This window comes from Tiliqua scincoides, chromosome 5, assembly GCF_035046505.1.
Source record: "Tiliqua scincoides isolate rTilSci1 chromosome 5, rTilSci1.hap2, whole genome shotgun sequence".
NCBI classification, from domain to species: domain Eukaryota; kingdom Metazoa; phylum Chordata; class Lepidosauria; order Squamata; family Scincidae; genus Tiliqua; species Tiliqua scincoides.
This window is the reverse complement of record NC_089825.1, coordinates 109,428,568-109,450,653: the sequence shown is the minus strand read 5'-3', so window position 1 is coordinate 109,450,653 and position 22,086 is coordinate 109,428,568. Positions and strand designations below refer to the sequence as shown.

The window sequence follows — 22,086 nt, the reverse complement described above, 5'->3', positions numbered from 1 at the left end:
TGCTTGTCAGTTGACTTTGGGGAGAGTCACTCCCGCTGCTACTTTGGGAAATGTATCTCACGCACCTGCTCAGAACAGGAATTATTGCTCTCCTAGTTCCGTGAGATGGTATCTAGTGGTGAGCATTTCATCATGAATGAAGTTCAGTGTTTTACATTGAAGCAAAGTTGGGAGGGTTTTCTCTTTTTTGGAGAGTATAAATCAGATCTTTGCTACCAAGAATGAATTGCAGAATTGAGCAATTGTAGCTGTCTGTTCCCATCAGTTCAGCTTCCTACTTTTTTATTGACTCATCATTGATGAAACAGCCTGGGAAGTGTGGTGCATGACGACCTTTCACCCTTCTAGGAAGGCCTTTGTTCAATGTCTTTGTGTTGTGCCTGGTCTTTGCTGAATATGAGCTGGCCTGGCCCAGGACATTGTGCCACTCCTCCAGTGTGACCTCTCAAACCCACACCCCCCAGAAAGCTTTAATGTAGGATAGGTGTTGGAAGGATATGTCAATACCTGAGTGCTTGAGGAAAGCATGGCATGTGGTGGGTGTGCCTCGGTCTCCTCTGCTGTGAAGCACAGAAGGTAACCTTTCCCTATTTAGATGCATTTAACTTTTCATTCCCTGCAATCTCTGATATAAATCAATTTTACTGAGCAGTTATAGCCTATACCTTGTGTTCATTCATGCTCAGCCCTCTCATGCTCAATGTTCCCATTATTTTGTAACATGAACTGGATGTTTTTCTAGAAGCCCAATCTTATGGCTCATTTATGACATCGAGAGGACATCTCGCTTTCAGAAATGCCTTTCCACAGCTCACTGACAACGGCCATTTTAGAGACATTGCAGCAAACAGCAGCAGTGGTGGTAGACACTTGTTAGGTCCGATACTACCTAATTCCCCACATGACCAATGCAGAGGCCCCAATGCAGCTCCTGCTTAATCCTGTGAGGGAAGTTCTGACTTTCCCAGGATAAACCTGTGCCTGGTCAAAAGGGCTACTCAGACCTGTGCCAGCTCTATATGTGACACATTTCTGTGAGGACGCAGTTCAGGGGATCAAAGCCAGGAATGGGTCAGGATTTGATGGCTACTGCTTCTGCTGGACCCACTCACTTCCCAGTCCCAACCTGCCATACTCCCAGCACCATTGCCACCCCGTGCTGCCTACCCCACCTGGCCCTCTCCTCCTCATCTCCCTCCAACCACCTACGTGCGCTTACTAGAACCAGCAGGTTTCCATTGTCTGTGTCATGCGGACCTGGCTGTTCACCACTTCTGGCAGTGACCGCGCCACGAGATCTGGCAAGTCACCTTTGGAAAAAGCCAGAAAGCACTCGGCATCATCAGGATCGGGCTGTTAACTTCAGATCACGTGATGCCACAGTGTGTAAATATAGGCGAGTTCTGAACAACTTGTAACTTACAAAGTTCAACACAACCCATTAGTAAGAAATGCTCAGAAGCAAGGAGAAGGCCAGAGGATTTGTGCAGATATCATTAAATACTTGGGAATAAAACCCATTGAATAGAGAGGAATTTCTTCCATCCCTACTAACTGGTATAAGAGGCACCTTTTAAAATGTGTCCTCATGTTTAGCAGATGGCAAGTAACTGTCTCTCATCACCCCAGCATGGCATCTTTTCAGTGGCTGTTGCTGGTGCTTTCTCCATGTTTTTTTTCTTTCTTTCCAGATTGTGAGCCCTTTGGGGGATGGGGAACCATTCTTTAATTTAGATGTGTGAGCTGCTTTGTGAATTACTTTTTGCTTTTTAAAAAAGGATATAAATATTCTTAATAATGATGATACTTCTGAGTAAAGAAGCTCTGGATTGCACTATTGCACTATTGGTTTATCATCAGCTAATGTAGAAATTCATTTATGACTACAAGTACTTCCCACTGCCTTCTGCACATGAATTAGGAACCAGAATCCAGCCAGTGTTTGTGTCAAATTCGCTTGTGGTTTTATTATGCTCAAATTGAGAGATAGTCCGACCTGCCATGGGTGGAGAATCCAGATACTCAATGTAGCTCCATCGCTGATGGCTTTTGGCTTGGATCTTGATGAAAACATGGCACAGAGAGCATGTGCGACAGAATACACAGCATTGTAGATCCTGTAGCTCTGGCCAGTCATTTGCATTTCAAACACATGTGAAGGGAGGCTCCTCAGCTCTTCCTTTCCACTGCACTTTACTTCTCTACTCACAGGGGACAAGGGGAGAAAACATTTAAATGCCAAAACCCAAAACTGTGGCATGAAATAAAGCTTGATTTGTAAGGGTTGATTGTCTCCAAGAAATCTTCATATCCTGGGATATCATTTGAGTGGAGGGCAAAGGATAACGTACCATTGAACGTTTTATTTGTAAACTGAGCCAGATAATTTACATATGCGAAATCCCACTGAGCTGTAATGATCCAAACCTTTTCTATTGGCTTTCTTAATTCATTTTCATTGACCACTAGGACTCTTCGGAAAATCTCCATTGATCGTGCATCCCCGTTAACAAGAATCACATTGCTTCTGCTCAGTAGCAGAGTAGAATTTATTCTTTCTGTGGTTGGAAGTAGGAGATCATTAGATGGATCCCAGTATCTCTTTAGTGTTGGAATCATTTCTGTAAACTCAATACAAATGTTGTTCTCCAGGAGCCTAGATGTCAACCTCTGCAGGAAAATTGCCCCAATTTCATCATCTGAAACAATGACACCAATCCATGTCCATCCAAAGTGCTTAAGGAGATGAAGAATCCCATCATGCTGAGAATTTCCAGTTGGAAGCATGTTATGGAGTAAGGGAAACTGAGTTTTATCACTCAATACATGGTGAAAGGAGTTGTAATTGAACTAAGGAGAAAAGACAACAGTATTTTTAGAGGTGACAGAAACCTTCCTCTCCTCCTGAATTTCAAAATCTTTCTCCCAATCTCTAGCAAGAGGGAATGTGCCCCTCAAGGTTTCGGATTCAGCACCAAATATTGTGAAATCTGAATGTCCTCTAATGCTTTCCTATTGGCAGGAGTAGTTAGTTTTTAATTAGTTAACCTTTATTGGCATTATAAATATTAAACAGACAACTGACAACAAAGTGGAACAATACAACCGTTATCCACTAGACTAGTTCAGGAAAACTAAATAGAGAAAAAAGAAATAGGGTCTAGAAAGAAAAGGAGCCAGAAGGGACAACCTTATCCTTTCAGTAAAACAGGTGTTAAATGGGAAAAGGTAACTACAAAAATTTTAAAGAAGATTTTATAGAACTAAAGTCCGGCGTTTTTTGTAATATATAGGCCAGGAAACTAGCCACTGAATACGTCAAGGGAGCAATAGAGTCTTCCAACAACTGGGGAAGGGGAGATACCTGAGGGGGGAAATTAGAAATCCAGGATTCTAAATAAATCCTACGATGGGAGTCATGAGAGGGACAAAAAAGCAAAATATGTGAAAGAGTATCCGGGGTCTCCCCACAGAATAAACATAATCGTTTCTCGCGAGGAACTCGCATGAAACGACCATAATGAACAGCTGAGGGAAATATGTTGAGTCTAGCGAGCATGAAGGCTCTCTTCAGTCTAGGATTAGTGAGGTGAAAAAAATAGTTTGAAGTGGCAACAACAAATTGAGGAAAAAGACCTAGGGAAAGGGGGGAACAGGTCAAATTAAGAGAATTTTTTAAAGTATTGAATTCAGCTAGGAAAAGGTGGTCTTTGATAATTTTATAAGCTTGAGATAAGTTTAGATCAGCAAGTAATTCTACTGATATGTTAATGGAGTGGAGTTTAGTTTCCACTATTTTAAACCAAATAAAGATATACGTGTCACTCATTAATTCTGTAATTAAAGAGTCAGGGGAAGGAGATAAATGAATCCTTAACCAAAACTTAAAAGTAAAAAGCCAGGCATAAGTGGAGGGAAGGTGTAAACCAAGTTCTAAAAGAATGGTGGGCAACCGTATAAGATTAGGAATACCTAATATCTTTCTAAAAAAGGAAGAAGCAATATGATCCAAATCCTTAGAAACTGCCTGTATCCATATCGGGATACCGTATAATAAATGAGAAATAATTTTTGCTTTAAAAATTTGAATCGCTGCTGGGATGTATTGGTTTCCTGCATTAAAATAAAAATTTGTTATAGCCAAAAGGTGGGTAGTTGTTGAAGAAATAACTGACTTTTTATGTTGAATCCATGATAAATTATAGTGAAAATGTAAACCTAGATATTTAAAAGATTTAACTTGAGTGTAAGATTGGGAATTGATTGACCATTTAGAAGGAGCCCAGGAGCGGGAAAAAACCATAATTTTTGTTTTGTTGGCATTAATTACAAGATCATTTGAATGACAATAAACTTGAAATTTGGAAATGAGCTCACGAAGACCGGATTTTGTGAGTGAGAGAAGTACTGTATCATCGGCGTAAAGAAGAATCGGAATTGGCTTTTTATTTATTACAGGAAAGGAATGAGAGGTGGTGGTTAAGCTGGCAGGAAGATCGGCAATGAATAAATTAAAAAGAAGAGGGGCAAGGATGCAACCTTGCCTCACTCCTTTATTGATAGGAAAACTAGAAGAGAGAATATTGGTAAAAGGAAGACGGATTTGACATTTATTATGGGAATGAAGTTGCTGTAACAAAAACAGAAGCCTCTGGTCAATGCCCCAGTTGAATAACTTTTTCCATAAAAGGGCTCTATTTATCGAGTCAAAAGCACCTTGTAGGTCGATAAAGGCTACATATAGATTTGATTTATGATGTATGGAATATTTCTGGGCTAGAAAAGAAAGTGCAAAGGCATGATCCAGAGTAGAAACACCCTGGCGAAAACCTGATTGTTCGACTCCTGGAAGGTTTTTCAAACGAGCCCAGGATGACAGCTTTTGAAGAAGGAATTTGGCATAAAGCTTCTCTATACAAGATAAAAGACTTATAGGACGATAATTTGACGGGGAAGCGGGGTCACCTTTCTTAAAAATTGGAAGAAGAAATGAACAGCGCCAGATATCTGGAAATAGACCTGTAGAATTAATCGTGGTAAAAAGAGAAGCCAGGGGAGCAGCCCACCAACCAGGATTAGTAAGAAGAATTTCGTTAATGATAAAATCTGGGCCGGGGGCTTTGGCTGATTTTAAGGAGGTTATGAGTTTATAAATTTCCAGTGGGGAAACCGATGGCCATTCAGGGACTTTTTGGAGATCAATATTAGAGATAGGGAAGGAAGAAGAATAGAAAATTTTGGAAAAATAATCTGTCCACGTGGCTTCTGGAATGTCAGAGTAGATGACAGGGGTTGGATGACTTGCCCTAGTAACTGCGTCCCAAAAAGTTTTATGGTTTTTGGAAATAATAGCTTGATGGAGAATGGACCACTTCCCAAGGGCAAAAAGATGTTGTTTTTCCTGGAAATACTTTCGGCAGGCGGTCCGTAGTTGAAAATAATATTGTAAATTGTAAGAAGATGGATTATTCCGAAAAAAAAGAAAAAGGGTACGCACCTGCTTTTTTAATTTCCAACACTCCTCGTCAAACCATGTGTTTTTTGTAAAACGAGGAGGATTACTTGGGCTAGCCATCCTCAAGTGATCTACCAAGGAAGAGATTATAACTTGGAAAGCTTCAATCACATCAGTAGTAGCCCGAGAGGCAAATAATAAACGCAATTGGGAGTTAGTTTCAGGTGCCTGAGTCCACTGAGACAGGGCTTGCTCCGCAACTGGTGACCATCTATAGGGACGGCTTGGATTGGGGAGAGAAAGAGAAGAGACAAGGGAATCAAAAGGAATATTAAGAATAAGTGCAACTGGCAGGTGATCACTCTCAGAACGGGTGCAAACACAGAAATCTGATAAAAAGGGCAGGAGGGCGGGAGAAACTAGGGCATAATCTATTACACTAGCACCTCTTGGGGAGAGGTGAGTAAAATCGCCTGGAATGTCACGGCCTTTTGAGCCATTTAGAATAAAGACGTTAAATGAAATACATAAACTTATAAGATGTGGGGCAAAACTATTTATTACAGAGTCTTTGGAAGACCTTGAGGTTTGAAACCAAGGGGGGATAAGGTCATCGGAGTTCCAGTTCATCTGCTGGGCAAGTGTAAAATTTGAAGGGCCAATTCTAGAATTAAAATCTCCAGAAATAATCATAAAAGCATCAGAATATAAGTTAGAAGCACGGGATATAGTGTTATCAAGATCTAACCAAATGTCGGATGGGGCAAGTTTAGCTGGGGGTATACATACATTAAAAAGAAGAATTTGAATATCTTTAAACTGAATTAATATAGTTTGAAAATAAGGAGAATTCGAATCTAACTGAGAAACTAAACAAGAAAGGCCAGATTTAACAAAACAACAAAGTCCCACACAAGGTCTCCCTAGGGCATTCTTCCTAAATGCTGGAGTCGCAAAAGAAGTATACCCATGTAGGGACAGTGGGACCAACGACCATGTCTCCTGAAATAAAATAAAATTAAACTTTTTAATAAAAGCTTGGAAGTCCTTATCTGAGCTTTTAGATGACCAACCGGAAATGTTCCATGAGATCAAAGTGAAAAGAGTGGAAGAGGAAGGGGTTAGGGAAGTTGGTTCTAGTCAGTGCTTAGAGGATGTGGAGAGAGAACCATCAGAATGATCCTTTACAAAGGTAAAATCGAAATTTAAAGGAGGAGGGAATTGGGATGTAGCATCTACCAATACAAAGGGTTCAGAGGGAAGGGACTTAGAAACAACACAAACAGGAAATAGATGTTGATTAATAGACTTAGTTGGACCAGTAACAGTGGGTAAGGATTGCTGGTCCACTTCTGTTGAGTTAGTAGGAGAAAGGAGTAATTGGGTTGATATAGGAGAAGAGGAGGGACAGAGAGAAAGGGGGTCATTGGAACAGAGAGAAACAGCTGTCGAGTGAGTGAGTCTCGACTGGTCATAGGACTTAGGAGTTTGCAATAGTGGAAGGGAAGGGAAAGAAGAACAGTTCGAGGACTCAGTAGATCCAACGAAGGGAATCGACAGAGAGGGGCACAGGTTCTTTGGTCGCAGTGTTAAGGAGTTCTTAGTCCTTCGAAGACTGCGAGATTTTTGCTGAGGCCGATCTGTCTTGGATGTGAGTAGTGAAGATTGTCCTCGACGACCAGGAGGAGAAGGTAGTAGCGGAGGGTTTTTTTGGGGAAGAACATGATTAGGTAGAGCTGGGCTAACTTGTACAGTTACTGAATCTTTTATTGTAGATGTAGAATTTCCATTTGAATGCATAGACTTTTCCAAGGGAGAGGATACATTTTGTAGGTGAGTTGAAAAAAGTTTTCGGATGATCATATTTTGGAAATGTCTCTGAGGAAAAATTCCCAACGCTCTAAAACGTTGAGACTGAAGAAAGATTCGATTTGGAATTCTACAAGTATTGAAATAGAGAAGAACGCGCTGTTGCCGAAACACAGAAGGCAATCTCACGTAGTTACATAAATCAATATTTGAGCTATTCATCTTCAGAATTGATGCCAAGTGTTTCTTAATCATCCACGGTTGAGACCAGTTGACAATTACTCCAGGTTGATGGATGATTGAGAGAGCTATGCTCGAGGATTTTAACATTAGTTTTGAAGAGGGGAATTTCTCCAAAAGCTGAGACTCTATCGCTTGAGACTGGTAATTTGCTTCCTGCTGATGAGTAATATGAGCCGAGGGTTCCAAAAAACGTTCCTTTAAGAGGGAAAGAATGTTTTCCAAAGTGCTAAGGTTGTGCTTGACGTCTTTTGCTATATTAAGTATATGGTGCAACAACAGATCCGTTGAACAAGAGAGTTGCTCTTTCCCTTTAACCAGGGGAGCCTTAGTCTTCTGATCATCAATTAAGTCCTTAATTAAACCTTTAGTAAGAGGTGAAAAACTTTCAAAGTCAATAGCCACCGGAGGATCAAAACAGACGCAGTTCTGAGGGGGGATAGGTTGAAGACTCTCAACAGGTTCAAAATATTTTTCCAGCTTAGACTGCTTGGATAGTTTTTGGGAGTCATGTTGTATTTCCGAGACTGATATCTCAGGGGAGAGCTGTCGTTTGCGTCTCATCTTATCAGTTTTAAAAGTCTATTGCTGCATACTCATAAATCAACAAGTTAACTCACAGTTTCAAGGAGAGAAGAAACGAAAATATCAAAAGCAGGGAGACTCAGATGTTCTTGAAACTTCGCCAGAAAAATGTTAACAAGCTAATTAGCTAGCAGCACTAGCTCGTAAAAATTAAAAAAAATAAAATCTATTAAAAACAACAATCTTAAAACAACGGTGGTACGGTTTAAAACTTATTGAATAATATATTAAAGTGATAAAAGAAAATAAAAGCGGAGCAAGTTAGAATACAGCTGGGCTGGAGGCCATCTTGGGAGGGCTCATTGGCAGGAGTATTGAAGGGCTAAGTCCAAAGATATTGAGAGATATGTAAATACATACAAATCTCTCAATACGGAGAAATTTGGATTCTTTCTACATGAAGAGAAATATTTAACTAAACACACAAAAGCACGCACGCATGCACGCGCACACACACACACACACACACACACACACACACTGCACTTCTGTATTCATAACATCCCTTCTAAACAGAACAAAACAACAGAAAAAAGAGTTTCTTTTTCTAATGTATGCTGGTGCAAGTACCAGGTAGGTACCCGAAGAGGACCTGGGCTGAGCCAAATGGGCAGAGCCAAATTTTTTATCTTGGTTGTTTTGGGGGAATAACCTATGAATAAATGCACCAGCTGGACTGCTCCCTTCATTTCCATTAATCAAGTGCAATGTTCATTTCAATGAAGGAACATACTTGTGGAAGTTTGTAGGTATTTAAGATGCTGGGCATGTGGATTGTATTTTGGGGGATGAACCCTCCAATGATGGCCATGAGCTTCTGTTTCGGGCCACAATGGTAATTATAGCGACACCCTGTGAAAAGGAGATTCAGAGTGCCATAAGCGTTCCCCATTGAATTCAAGAAATCTGGAAAGATGATGCGTCCCAGCGTCTTGTTGGATAAGAGGTTGGCATTCCTGTTGATCTCATTTATGGCAAACTCAAGAGCAAGAGCTTCATGGAATTTCCTGAGGAACATACTGCAATGAGAGTTTCACTTGATTAAGGCACATGCAATGAACTCTTTCTCCTACAGAAACTGTTGGAGTCATGCCATGTAAGAGCAAAACCCTCAAACCTCTAAAGGATCACGTTAATGTTTTGAATAATTTTGCGTTCCACATGTGTTTTTTTAATCCTCTAAAATTCTCTCTTTGAGGGCTGTGATGAACTCACCAAATTTGATGTTTTTTGCTGCAAGCTGATGTCAGCTTTTCATATAACACAGACTTTAAACATAGCTACCTAGATAAACAGACACTGCGTCTGAATGTGTGTGTTATGTTTAGATAGTCCCTCCATTGAATCCTAATCCACACTGTGATATGGTACATCCCAATGCCAGGATGAACACCTCAGTGATGAATAGAGATTTATTTTGTGTTTGGCCAAGGTAACTGGGGAAGGACTTGAGCTGAGGCAGGAATTGAATTCCTTTGGTTTCTTCTAGCTTCTTCTTATTTTAATTATTTATTTAAAAGATATTTATCCCAACTTTCCTCTGCTGGAGCACATGCCCTATGCAGCTTACAATTTAAGGATAAAATATATCCTTAACAATATCAAAACAATAAATAAAACCAGCTAAAATTAATTAAAACCATTTTGAAAATGGCAAAAACACTCAAGGATCTTCTATGAAAGCACAGGAGGGAGACAAGCCATCACCCAAATGTCAGACGAAACAAAATGGTTTTGAACCCTCACCGAAATTCCTTGGGGGTAGCGGGTTCCATAGTTGTGGCACCACTACCGAGAAGGTTCACCCCCGTGCCACCCTCCTCCTAATTTATACTGCTATGAAAAATGTAGCAGAAAGCTGGCATAGGAATAATTTCAGGATGGCTGGATTTCTTCTACTCTAAATCCAAATTTAGAAAGATTTATTGCAAACTGAAAGTGACAGAAATGTTGGGGAACAAGAGGACTTGACTTGAACAGGAATCTAGTCACATACAGAGAAACAGAGAAATGTAACAAAAATGTCAGAACTAACTGTATAATGACTGGATACTGTAACTGTATATTAATTATTATTATTATTATTATTATTATTATTATTATTATTATTATTATTATTATTAACAGTATTTATATACCGCTTTTCAACAAAAGTTCACAAAGCGGTTTACAGAGAAAAATCAAATAACTAATATCTAAAAAATAACTATATTGTTTCTGCATTCAGATATTATCCAGGAGAGGATGGCTGAAATAACTACTTACAGAAAGTTGAATGGCCATTTTGGTCTGGCATTAAAGGGATGTTCACTGAGCTCTGCTCGTACCAAAGATGTAAATTCACCAATTACAATACCATCTAAAGAATTAGTGCCTTCAACGAAGAACTGCGAATCCCTTCGAGGGTCACAATTCATACTGACACTATGAGGCAGTAGCAGTAGCAAAGTTATCAGCAGTAATGGAATCAGCCTGCAAATCAGAAAGTCTTCTCCCCAGACATACTGGGCCCCCTTCATTGTGACATATGTGCCCATCATCAGTGCTATTACTGCTATCGGCATTCTTGAAAGGTGCTATAAAATGGACCACAAATCTGACAACAGTTACAGCTTCCCCACTACACAGACCCTGAAATTCCCTTTAGTTACAGCTCTGCCTGTTTTCACTGAAACTCTCAGACATGTGAAGCCCAAATTGCTTTGAACTGGGTCTTTATAACCCACTATAGAAGAGAAGAGTGTGTCACCTTGTGTGTTGTTACAAACTCTGCAAGTACCTTCTGCTAATCCTTGGCATATTCGCTACTTGACCGATTATGAAAATTGCAGGGTTGAGAATTGTTCTTCCCAAAGCACTTGAAGACCTGCCAGGCTAAAGTAAACATGTTGGATGAATCCACAGTCAAAAACTTCTCTGCACTGGGGAGGAAGTAAAGGTCTCCAGTGCATGTTGGGTATGAAGCGGAACGTACTGAAAGAATAGCAACTAGTACAAGTGCTGAGGGAAAAAGGAAATTGTCAGTGACCAGAAGCTCAGATTTCCTCCCAAATCCATAACCTAATTTCTTTTTCTTGCATATTCTGAAGACATTGTGTGTGTCTCTGTGTGTATTTTCAATTCCATTTGTCTTCACTATCAAGAGCAGTGCTTTTCAACCTTTTTCACCTCACGGCACAGGAGGTGGTGCAAGTCTGAGGTGACCCATAGGGGCCAGCGACCCTTACCCAGGGGTAAAGGGAAAAATTTCACCTTGCCTCTTGTTGAGCTGCTTCTGGCGCCTATCCTGAGCTGGATACAGCACAAGCCTCTTTGCTTGCCTGTTCCAGCACAGGATTGAATTGTGCTTAAGGCACATGTGAAAGGTGGCTACAGGAAATCCCACTTGACAACAGATTAGAATCTTCTTGCCAAAGAAAGGACTGTTGTTTTAGTGGATCACATGCTGGAGTTGTACTGAGAAAATCCACATTGATGTCTCAGCTTAACCATGAAGACTTTTGAGTAACCAAAGGCCAGTCAAAATTTGTCACACAAATTTATTTCTCAGGCTTTGTGGGAATAAAAGAGAAGCATGTGTACTACTCTGGGATCCTTAGGGTCAGATATCATTATAATAGAAATATCATTTGTGGGGACACCAAGAGAAGATTTCCATTACCCACCCAGTATCCTCTTTCTAAATATGGATATTGAAACTATAACAGTGTATCTGTTCACACAAACATGTCCCATATTTCTGGCAAGCTAAGCTAATGGCGATCCAGTAGCAGAAAAGGTTTGAAATAAAAGTGTGAAAATTGAGAGCAAAAGGAGGAAACAATTTGCATTATGATTACATGAGGTGCTTTGAATTAAGCTGGAACAGGGGTGTCCAAACTTTTTGGCAGGAGGGCCACATCAACTCTCTGACAATGTGTTGAGGGCCGGGGAAAAAAAGAATTAATTTACATTTAAAATTTGAATAAATTTACATAAATGAATATATTAGACATTGAACTTATATGAATGAAAGAAGGTCTTGCAATAGCACAAGGGCTATAAAAGGCCTTGCACAAAGCAAGGCTGGCCTTTCCTTTGCTGCCGCTACTGCATCACAGACATGAAACAGCAAGCAGTTGAGGGAGCCCTCGTCCCACAGTTCATGCCAGAGGTCAAACAATTGTCCTCATGCTGAGAGCAGTTGTGTTGGGCCAGGTTTGCTTGGGAAGGCTTGCTTGGGAAGGCTTGCTGGAGCAGGAGAGCCTGCATCATCTGAGGGGGAGGGAATTTGGCAAACACTCCCTGGGTTTTTTAAAGCAATCTCCACTCCTCCCCCTCCTGCCTCCCTCTCCTGAGCCCTCCCCATTGTCAGCTGTCCCACTTCTTTCACAGGTGGGATGCTGACCTTTTCAGAGTCCAGTCCTATGTGTTTCTACTCAGAAGCCCCATTTTATTCAATGCGGCTTACTCCCAGGAAAGTGTGGAGAGGATTGTAAGCTATATTTAATGCTTTGCTTGGTGGGAAGGCTTGCTTGTGTCAGTGATTACCTGCATCATCTCAGCGGGGCGGGGGGGGGAATTTGGCAAACACTCCCTGTATTTTTTAAAGCAATTCCCTCTGTTGCTACCACACCTGCCGTGCGTGCGTGCGTGTGTGCGTGTGTGTGTGTGTGAGTGAGTGAGAGAGAGAGAGAGCGAGTGCACGCGGCACGCGATCCACCTTGCTGCATGTGTTCTGGTTACGCAGGGTTTTCTGCCCCCCCTCTTCAGTCTCTTTGCCGGCTCAGGGGCTCCAGGAATGTTACTGTTCCTTTGAAAGGGGAACCTCTTCCAGGGCTCCAGGGCTATTCCCTGCCTGAATGAGGCAGAGCCTTTTTGCAGTGTTTTGGGCTGCCTGGAAACAGAGCGAGAGACCAGCGCAGGGCAAAGGAGGCAAAGGCGTGTGTGACTTTCAGTACCCCACTTCATTGAGTTGAGACAAATCCACAGATAAAAAATCCATGGATAAATAGGCTGCACCTGTATTTGTTAAAAGACAACTCATTCAATGTATGCGTATTTTGAAACAAACTATCCTGTAATTAATGATGTTGCCCAATGTTTGTGGAAGTTATGGTAAACTTTTAAATTTTTATGTGAGGGTGAGAGAGAGCCATACATGTATGTGCATGAGAGACAATAAACATACTATCCTATGGATTTAAACCCCTCAAGGTGTTGATTCTGTACCTATGACCTACCCTTCCCAAGAGTTCTCCATAGTGCCCCCTGCACTTCCTTGTTCCTAAAGCTGTAGATCAGGGGGTTTCACAGTGGTGTAAGAACAGTATACAACACAGACACCAGGCGGTCTTGTTCCAAGGAATGACTGGAAGAGGGCCATAGGTAGGTGTAAATGATGGTACCATAGAAGATGCTCACCACAGTGAGGTGGGAAGCACAAGTGGAGAATGCCTTCATCCTACCATGAGCTGTACGGACTTTGAGAACATAAGAAGCAATGAGGATGTAGGAAAGAAGAATCATGGAGGAAGTCACAACAAGAATACACCCGGAGACAGTGAAGGTCACCAACTGGCTGACAAAAATGTCAGAGCAAGAGAGGCGCTGTATAGGAGGACTATCACAGAAGAAGTGGTCAATTGCATTGGAGTGACAGAACGTTAGGGAAAAGACTGATGCTGTGTTGACAATAGAATTAAAGTGCCCAGAACACCAAGAAATTGCTAGCAGTCCCGTACATATGGATTGTCTCATGAGTGTGGTGTAGTGGAGTGGGTGACAGACGGCTGCATAGCGATCGTATGCCATCACTGAGAGGAGTACACACTCTGTGCTTGCTAAAGTGATAAAGAAATACATTTGGAGAGCTCATCCAATGAAGGTGATCGTCTTGTCCCCCAACAGGAGGTCCCACAGCACCTTTGGGAATATGGTGGTAGCAAATCTCAATAAAAAGAGAGGTTTCCCAGGAGGAAGTACATGGGAGTTTTGAGGCATTGGTCATCGCAAATCAATATGATGATTATTAGATTCCCTGCCAAAGTAAACAAGCCTGCACCAAAGAGAAGTCTCTTGTTCTTTGGATCAACAGAGAATCCCATGAGGACAAATCCTGTGAAACTTGTTTGGTTCTGTCTTCCTATAGGATCGGTGGAGTCCATTTAGATTTCTTTGGTAGGAGAGGACATCACAGTTTCAACTTTTAATGCTGGCACTTTTCACAAAGACAAAAAAAATAAGAGGCAGGCAATCACTGCATCTGTAGTCAATCAGTTTACACGGCAGCCTTGATCGCTCTTGAAACTTCCATACAATGTTAATGGAAGTGCTCAGTGCACCATAAGTGGGTGGGCTGTCATAGGAATCTCAGGCTTGGGCTCTGCTCCGGGGCCCAGTTGTACAGCACCAGCACCAGTTGTATAGAGTAGCTTCAGGAAAATCACTCCTCTCAGCCTCAGCTAGCCTTGGAATACATACTCACCTGAAGCCTTTTGCATTTCCCTGAACGCAGCTTCGCAACTGCCTCTTTAAAAAGAAGAAAGAGTTTGATAGAGGGATGATCTGTAGCTCCTAGGAAATTTCCTTAGAAGTGCCAAGTTTGTGATCTGTTTGCTTGCACTACTTTGCCTCTTCCTGTCTTGTCCATTTCTTCTATATTGCCCTTCGCTTTGCTCTTGTTCCTGTTATGTAGCCGATGCTGAGGTCTGCCCACTGACAAGATGCTTCTCCAAGTTGGAGGCAAACATGGTTTTCTGAGAGTTGAGAATGGTTTGAGAGGAGCTTTCCTTCCCAGACTGTCTACCATTTTACCCCAACAGCAAATTGGTGGAGTGCACTCATTTCAAGCACAGGTCTCTCTTTCATGCTATCTTGAACTGTCTGATGGGGGGCGGAGCTCACAACAATGAATACCATATCTCTGGCTTTACACATTGATAAACGCAAAACTCTTCAGAGCTTCATGGTCCCTTCTCATATCCTTTCAATTATTTTTCTCATTGCTCCAAAAGTGCTGGTTTAATGAAAATGGTAGTCAAAATGTTTGGAACAGTGACTGAAAGGTGAAATTGAACTAGAGATGGGGAATCATATTTTCAGTCTCTCAGATTCTCAAGTCATACAGAGAGGGTCTTTCACATTCAGGACATTTTTCAAGAGTTATTTGATTAAACAAACAAACAAAAAAATCTAGTAAGCATCAATTTCTTACCTACTGGGCATATGACTTTTAAGGATGGCATTTATCAATCTTCTGAGAGAACCTCAATCTCTCTCCCTCTATTATTAAATCCTGTGTAAGTCACTACTACATTTTAACTGTTGCTTTCTAAATTGTCCCTAGTGCTGAGCGAAATATTTGGCATGGTGAAAATTGTTGTAATTATGCACAGGTACTGGGCTTGGTGTTAGTATGTGGCAACAATGAGAGTGGGCACGCCTGCATCTGTTGCGTCTGCACAAGAGCAAACTCTTGGCCTTGGTGATATGTTGAGTGTCTAAGCCCAGTGCCTGAACAACAGGATGCTATTATATTTAAGAATGTGCTTTGTGGTTTAGCTCAGGCCCAGCTAGCTGTAACTAGCCCCTTACCAAGTATTGCTTCATGTGTTTGAGATTTAATAAAAAACTTGGTAGAGGCGGGGCGAGGAACTTAGATCTGTTCCAGTTTCAAGCCTCCCTGATGCATCTATACCTTCAAACCTGTCTGCCGTCTCTCATTCATTTGCTCTGATTCCATGCTCCTTTAGCCCCAGTTTCCTTTCTTAACCCTTCAGTGCTCTGCACTCCCACCAAGCAACAAGGCTCTGAAGCCTTGGGTGCTTCCCAAAGCAGGTAGAACTGCTACAGAAAATAACTCGCTGTGGTCGACAGCATGGTTTTTTGAGTGCAGAAATATTTTGTGTCAAAAATAATGAATCACACTCATGCCTTTGGAGGTTAATGAGATCCAGAGAGTGTTGAACTTGTCTGTAATTGCTTCAAGGGACTATTGTGAGTTGAGAAGAAGTACACATTACAGTGAAGATGTAGAACTGAACAATCAATGGGTCCTCCCTGCATCCCCCAGTAGTGTGTTGCTAAAGCAGTTACATTCCACTGCTTGCCCCCAAAGGAAGTGAGAATTCGTACGAATTCCAAATGAACACATTTAAATCCTTCACAAATTGACCAGGTAATGTAATGACTGCTGAGGGCAGGGGGGTGGAATGGGCCGGGGGGGTGGCAACAGGATGAGCAGATTGGGCTCAGGAAAGGGGGTGGGATTGGCTTGCCATATCCCATCCCCCTTCCCAGGTGTACTTCGCCAACATGGATAAACTCAGACTTGCACTAATGAATTGGTTGGCCTAAGTCCAAGTAGACACTGGCTGGGGCTTTCCCCGTGGCAAAGGGGTGAATGTCCCCTTACCTCGAGGAGACCTCCAACATGCAAAATTTCCCTGCAAGATGTCCCTCAAGCTGCAATGGTACCACTGCATTGGCACAGGGGAATTTGCCCTGAACTGGGCTGTTTGGATCCTATGGTCTATTGCTGCTGCTAAGAGAATTCTATTTAAGAGAAAACTGTTTACAAAAGGCATTGAAAGATGATAAATGTTGGAATGTTTGCTTCTTCTTTTTTTCTTGAATTGTTCTAAAAATTTTGTGAAAACTGGAAAACTGAAAATGTACAACCCTTTCTGCCCAATCCTGTCACCTACCATTGTACTCGATGCAGCATGTGCTGCATTTAATGGTGTTGAAGGGCTAGAACAGGAGCCAGAAGGCCAACCAGAGGTAATTAATAAAAGTTTTATTTACCTCTGGGAAGGGCTTCCGGTTGCCTCTGGGTCTCTTTGGACTACTCCATAACTCCCCAATGACAACACAGTTTGCAAACATGACTTCTACTGTATGCTGCAGGGGCATTTTGGCTTGTTGATGCCTCCTTGGGGTTAGTGAATACTTGTTCCCTTGCCCCAGGGGATGCCCCAACAGCTGCCATGGGTCAACTTGAACCTACATTAGCTTCATAGTCTGGAATGGGGGTTAGGTTTTCGTGGGTGCCGAACCCACCCCCTTTCTGGGCCCAGTCCGTCCTCTTCTTCACCCTGTCACCTTCCTGTCCTGCTCACCCCACCCCATTCCACCCTCCCTTCGTTCCTCCTTACCCTTACACAAACTTACCAGTGGCAGCGGGTGTCAACTCCTTGTTCTTACACAAACCCAGCCACTCATGACTTGAGACTTTGGCACTGTCATGGTTGCAGCAGCCATAAAACTATGCTGTTGGAACACTCATTCCAGTGGCGTAAACGGCCCTTAGGATTGTGCTGTCAGTGTGTTTGAATGTGGTCAGGCAGGTTCAAGTGGGAGGGCACTGTGATCCACTTCCCATGCCTTCTTCACAGCTTTCAGCAAAAGCAACTAGGTGGACAAGGAGGAGTTAGTGGTGGCAGGAGGGTATGCACCTGCTAACACACCTGCAAGCAAGAAAGGGGGGACAAAATTTGGGTGGAGTTTCAGCTGGCACTTAAACTAGAGGCGGGTGTCAATGCCAATGCTGACGAGACAGATTTGCAAGGTTTCAGGCAGCAAGTCTGCTTGCTTCACTCCAATTGCATTCACAGCTGTGATTTACTATGTAGTACTGCAGCATTGTCCCATACAAATGTGATCCCTGACTGGGTAAGATCGCCTGTGTGAATCATGTAGTTAGGCCAAAGAAGAAAGTGGCTGAGCAGCGAAAGCCAGAGGAAACAATGGGGCTGAGCACAATTTTTAAATGGTGAATATTTCCACAGAGAGTATTAAAAAAAAAAAGCCATATTTTTTTATCATTGTTACTTTCAATCTGAAATTTGGGAATTCTATCATAGCTTTAATTCTACTGCCCTCCATCCCATTAAGACAATTCCTGCCCCATGTCTGGCAAACCAGCATTCTAACCCACAATGTCCTCTTCCCATTCAAGAGCTACAGCTTAAAAATGGCGAGATTCAGCATTACCTACGTCAAGGTCACTGGATCCAGTTATAATTTCCAGGAGAAGCATCTGTGCTGAGCATAAATCAGACAGGTCTTAACCATTCCAACCTCTGTAGATTCAAAATTAAAGACAGTGACTGTAATCCAGAGAAATTGATAACTTTTTGCACCCAGTGAGATGTAATTATTATTATTAATAATAAAAATATAGCACCATCAATGTGCATGGTACTTTACATTAGAAGAGAAGTCCTTGCTCTGAGGAGTTCACAGACTCAATAAGCACAAGGGACTTGATTGAGGAAGGGCACCGAGGAAACGTCCTGTTTTGGACATCTTTTTCTCAAACAGCAATTTCATACCAAACCACTTTGTGAATTATTTCTGAAATGTGGGACACTTTCAAAAGTGGATTGTATCACAAACATCCTCTGCTCCAAGAGTGAAACTTGAAAGTTCCACAAGGCAGGCAGAAGCATATTTAATATAGCTAATATAGAGAACGGAGTCTTGGCTTCACAATATTGAAGCAGAAAACCCACAATCATTTGGATTCTGTGAATGTAGTTTTAAGCCCTACCCATGGCTTTCCAGAGTGCCCCTTGCACATCCTTGTTTCTCAAGCTATAGATGATCGGATTAAGCATTGGTGTGAGAATTTCGTATAGCACAGAGAAAATCCGATCCTGCTCCTGGGAGTATGTGGAGTTGGGATGGATGTATGTGAAGATGATGGTGCCAAAGTAGATGTTGACCACAGTCAGGTGAGAAGCACAGGTAGAAAAGGCCTTGAGATGCCCTTCCTTGGTGCGGATCCTGACAATGGCCAAAACTATATAGACGTACGACACCAGAGTAACCAGAAATGAACACATGATCACACCTCCACCCACCACAAAGGTCGCAATTTGATTGGCCTGAATGTCAGAACAGAAGAGCTGAAACGGGTGGGACGTCAAAAAGAAATGTCGGATGACATTGTCCCGGCAGAATGACAAAAGGGACATCATGCCAGAGTGCACACCAGAGTTAGTCAAGCCCAAAATCCAGGCAGATGCTGCCAGCCACACACACGTTTTGGGGTTCATGAATACACCATAGTGCAGTGGGTGGCAAATGGCAGCATACCGGTCATATGCCATCACGCCCAGCAGGAGGCATTCAACGCCACCAAAGGAGATGAAGAAATACATTTGGGAGAAGCAACCAGCAAGGGAGATTCGCTTGTCCTGAGAGAGATAACTTATCAGCATCTTGGGAACAGTGGAAGATGTGAACCCAATGTCCACAACAGAGAGATTACCCAGAAAGAAATACATGGGGTTGTGCAGTCTGCTGTCCAAAGCGGTGATGAGAAGAATGAGAGTGTTTCCACCTACGGCCACCAAGTAGCAAAGGAGAAAGAGACCAAAGAGAATGAGTTGGACCTCTGGGTCACTGGAGAGCCCCAGGAGTATAAATTCAGTAACAGCTGTGCCATTCTGCACCATCCAATGTAGGGGCTCCATCTGTGAGGGAATATTAAATGGAATATTTGTCAAAAGGTGGCACATGGAATAGAGGGTTTAGTCACACAAATACAAGCATGAGAACAGTCAAAGCACAACAGCAGTTTATTTTTAATCTCTAGATAGTATTTGTGCTGCCTTCCGTTCTTTGCTTTCTCTTTCTAGCTTCCTCCTCCTAATGAACTCTCAGAAACTCACAGAATTTATATACCTTTAACTGTTCAAGAAGAAACATCAGTTTTCACAAACTCCAGTTCCCAGGACTATGGGAATATCTGATCCATCCCCATTATAATGGAATTCAGTGGGGGGTCAGCATACCTCCGCACCTGAACTCCATTCCCTGCTGACAATAAAAATGCTTTTCTCCAACCACCACACATGAAGTATTTTTAAGCACATCATCTTCCCTTCTGATTGTAACAGTGTTGTATCAGGGCAGGGGTAACTCCAGTGTTACAACCAGAAACAGAATTTGGATGCACAGATCAAGCTAAATATAACACAGAACACTTTTCTCCCCAAGATACTATTTGTTAGAAGAGAGTTGCGATTGGATCTCCTAATATTTGTTTTTAACTTTAAAGTTAACAGATTCTAGATTTGTCTGAAATAACAGATTCAGATGAAATAGTGCTTATTCTATCTCTCCCCCCTTGGGGCAAATTGCCCTTACTCTGTCATGTCCCAGAAAACCCTCTTATCATTGCATCATCAATATATCAAGGTAAGGAAAATTCCAGTTCTAGAACCATATACTGTATTAAAGGGAGGCAGGGAGGCTGTGGGGGGCATGCACTGGATCCTATCCCCTTTTCTGCAGCCTCCCCACCCCCTTTTCTCCCTAAACTTCCACTTTGAAACTTCCAAATTGCTAGTCTGAGGAAACCCACTGAGGAGCAGGAGGCTTACAAAAGTGTAAGGGGAATTAAGCTCCATTTGCTTCTGAAGCCTCCTGATTTGTCCCTGCTCTTAACCCCTGCTACCTCTTAACCCCTGGTTAAGCTAACTGGTTAAGAGGAGCTTTTCCAAGTGGCTGCTCCAATTTTATTTAGCAGCAGGAGATTTTGTTCCTCTTTTATTTAGCTCCTTTTGCCTCTGAAGCCTCCTGATTTGTCCTCCCCTACTGGAAACAGTGTGCCCATTTTTGGCATGGCTGCACCAGTGGGCGGGGGGGATAAGAATAGAATTGGACTCTAAATAGTGCCGTTTAAATGAAATGAATTATTACATTCCCCAGAACTTGACAGAGATACATATTATAACAAGTATGCAATGCATTCAAGATGACTTTGGTCCCCATCCTATTCCATTTTTCAGTGCCGGTGCAGCTGTACCAATGGGGCATGCACTGCATCCTGTGATGGGCAGGCAGTCGCAGAGGCCTCCTCAATGTATGGGAACGTTTGTTCCTTTATCGCGGAGCTGCATTGTGGCAGCACTGGTGCTGGAAAGTTAGATTGGATTGGGCCCACAGAGATTTGTTTTCTGCCTCTGTTAGCCCAAGCCTAGGCAAGTCTACTCAGGAGTAAGTCTCATTTCAGTTGATGGAGCTTACTCCCAGGAATGTGTGGATTGAACTGCAGCCTGAAATAAGTGTTTGGGGACTAGTAATGGCTATTGATAGATATATTTTTCATGAATGTACCTGAACTTTAGCTAGTGGCTGTCTCTACTGAATTTGGTACGTTCATTATAAGAACCTGACACCTTGCTACTAATTCTCCTCCTCTTAGCCTCTTCCCCACAAATAATTAACTGCATGTGACTTATCTGTCAGAGGAAAATGATGCATCACTTGCCTCAAGCACAGCATTGTCCAAGAGGGGAACTCCAAGTTCTCCCTTTTCCTCCAACATGTAAACCTGTCCCACGCTTCTCCTTTGAAGAAATCACAACTGGGATGATGCCATTTGTAGTGGAGAATTTTGGGGTGAGAAAAGGATTCGTATCTCTTCCTTACCCATTGGTTTTCCCGTGAAACTTCCCCTACCAGTCACCTTTCTTCAACCCAAGTGCTAAGCTCTTGTTTCCTCATTGGATTGCCACATGTAGTGGGGGGATGGATGGACGGGACAGGTCGGGGGGACGACCTTGTGACCTGCTCCACCACATTCTTATATTGCCCAAAGTTCTCCAGTTGTGTGATGGGAAAGGAGCTTGCATGCAGCTGCAATTATATTTTAAAACTCATCTCTGTTAATATAAGATTAAACTGTGGAGTGTGATTTGAACTGGTGACTGTGAGGTATGATGGCTCACACATGCAAGCTTCGCTGCAGCCATCAAGTGGGGAACATACATGTGTGAACTAGTTGTTGGACTGAGGAAAAGAACTGGTTTCAGATCTAAACGCAAATGTTTATGAGTTTTCATTGAAATTAGCTGCTAACATCACCTGTTTCATCTTTACTAATGCAATACATCTCAGAATGTCTTCCTGAAGACAGTGAAGTCTACAAATATTTAATCATTTCATGTGCTTAACGATCTGGTCATAAATGATGACGGAAGGCCAGAAATTAATAATGATAA

The 22,086-nt window shown here is 42.2% G+C and overlaps 2 protein-coding genes across 2 annotated transcripts; both read right to left on the bottom strand.

The window, feature by feature from the left end:
* Positions 1 to 13,378: 13,378 nt before the first annotated feature.
* LOC136651081 (olfactory receptor 5B12-like) lies at positions 13,379 to 13,882 on the bottom strand. Its single transcript, XM_066627191.1, has one exon. The coding sequence runs from the start codon at positions 13,880 to 13,882 to the stop codon at positions 13,379 to 13,381; it is 504 nt and encodes a 167-aa protein (XP_066483288.1).
* A 4,730-nt stretch (positions 13,883 to 18,612) lies between these two features.
* Positions 18,613 to 19,551, bottom strand: LOC136653091 (olfactory receptor 5AR1-like). Its single transcript, XM_066630016.1, has one exon. It carries the CDS (start codon positions 19,549 to 19,551, stop codon positions 18,613 to 18,615), a length of 939 nt encoding a protein of 312 aa, XP_066486113.1.
* Positions 19,552 to 22,086: the final 2,535 nt, after the last annotated feature.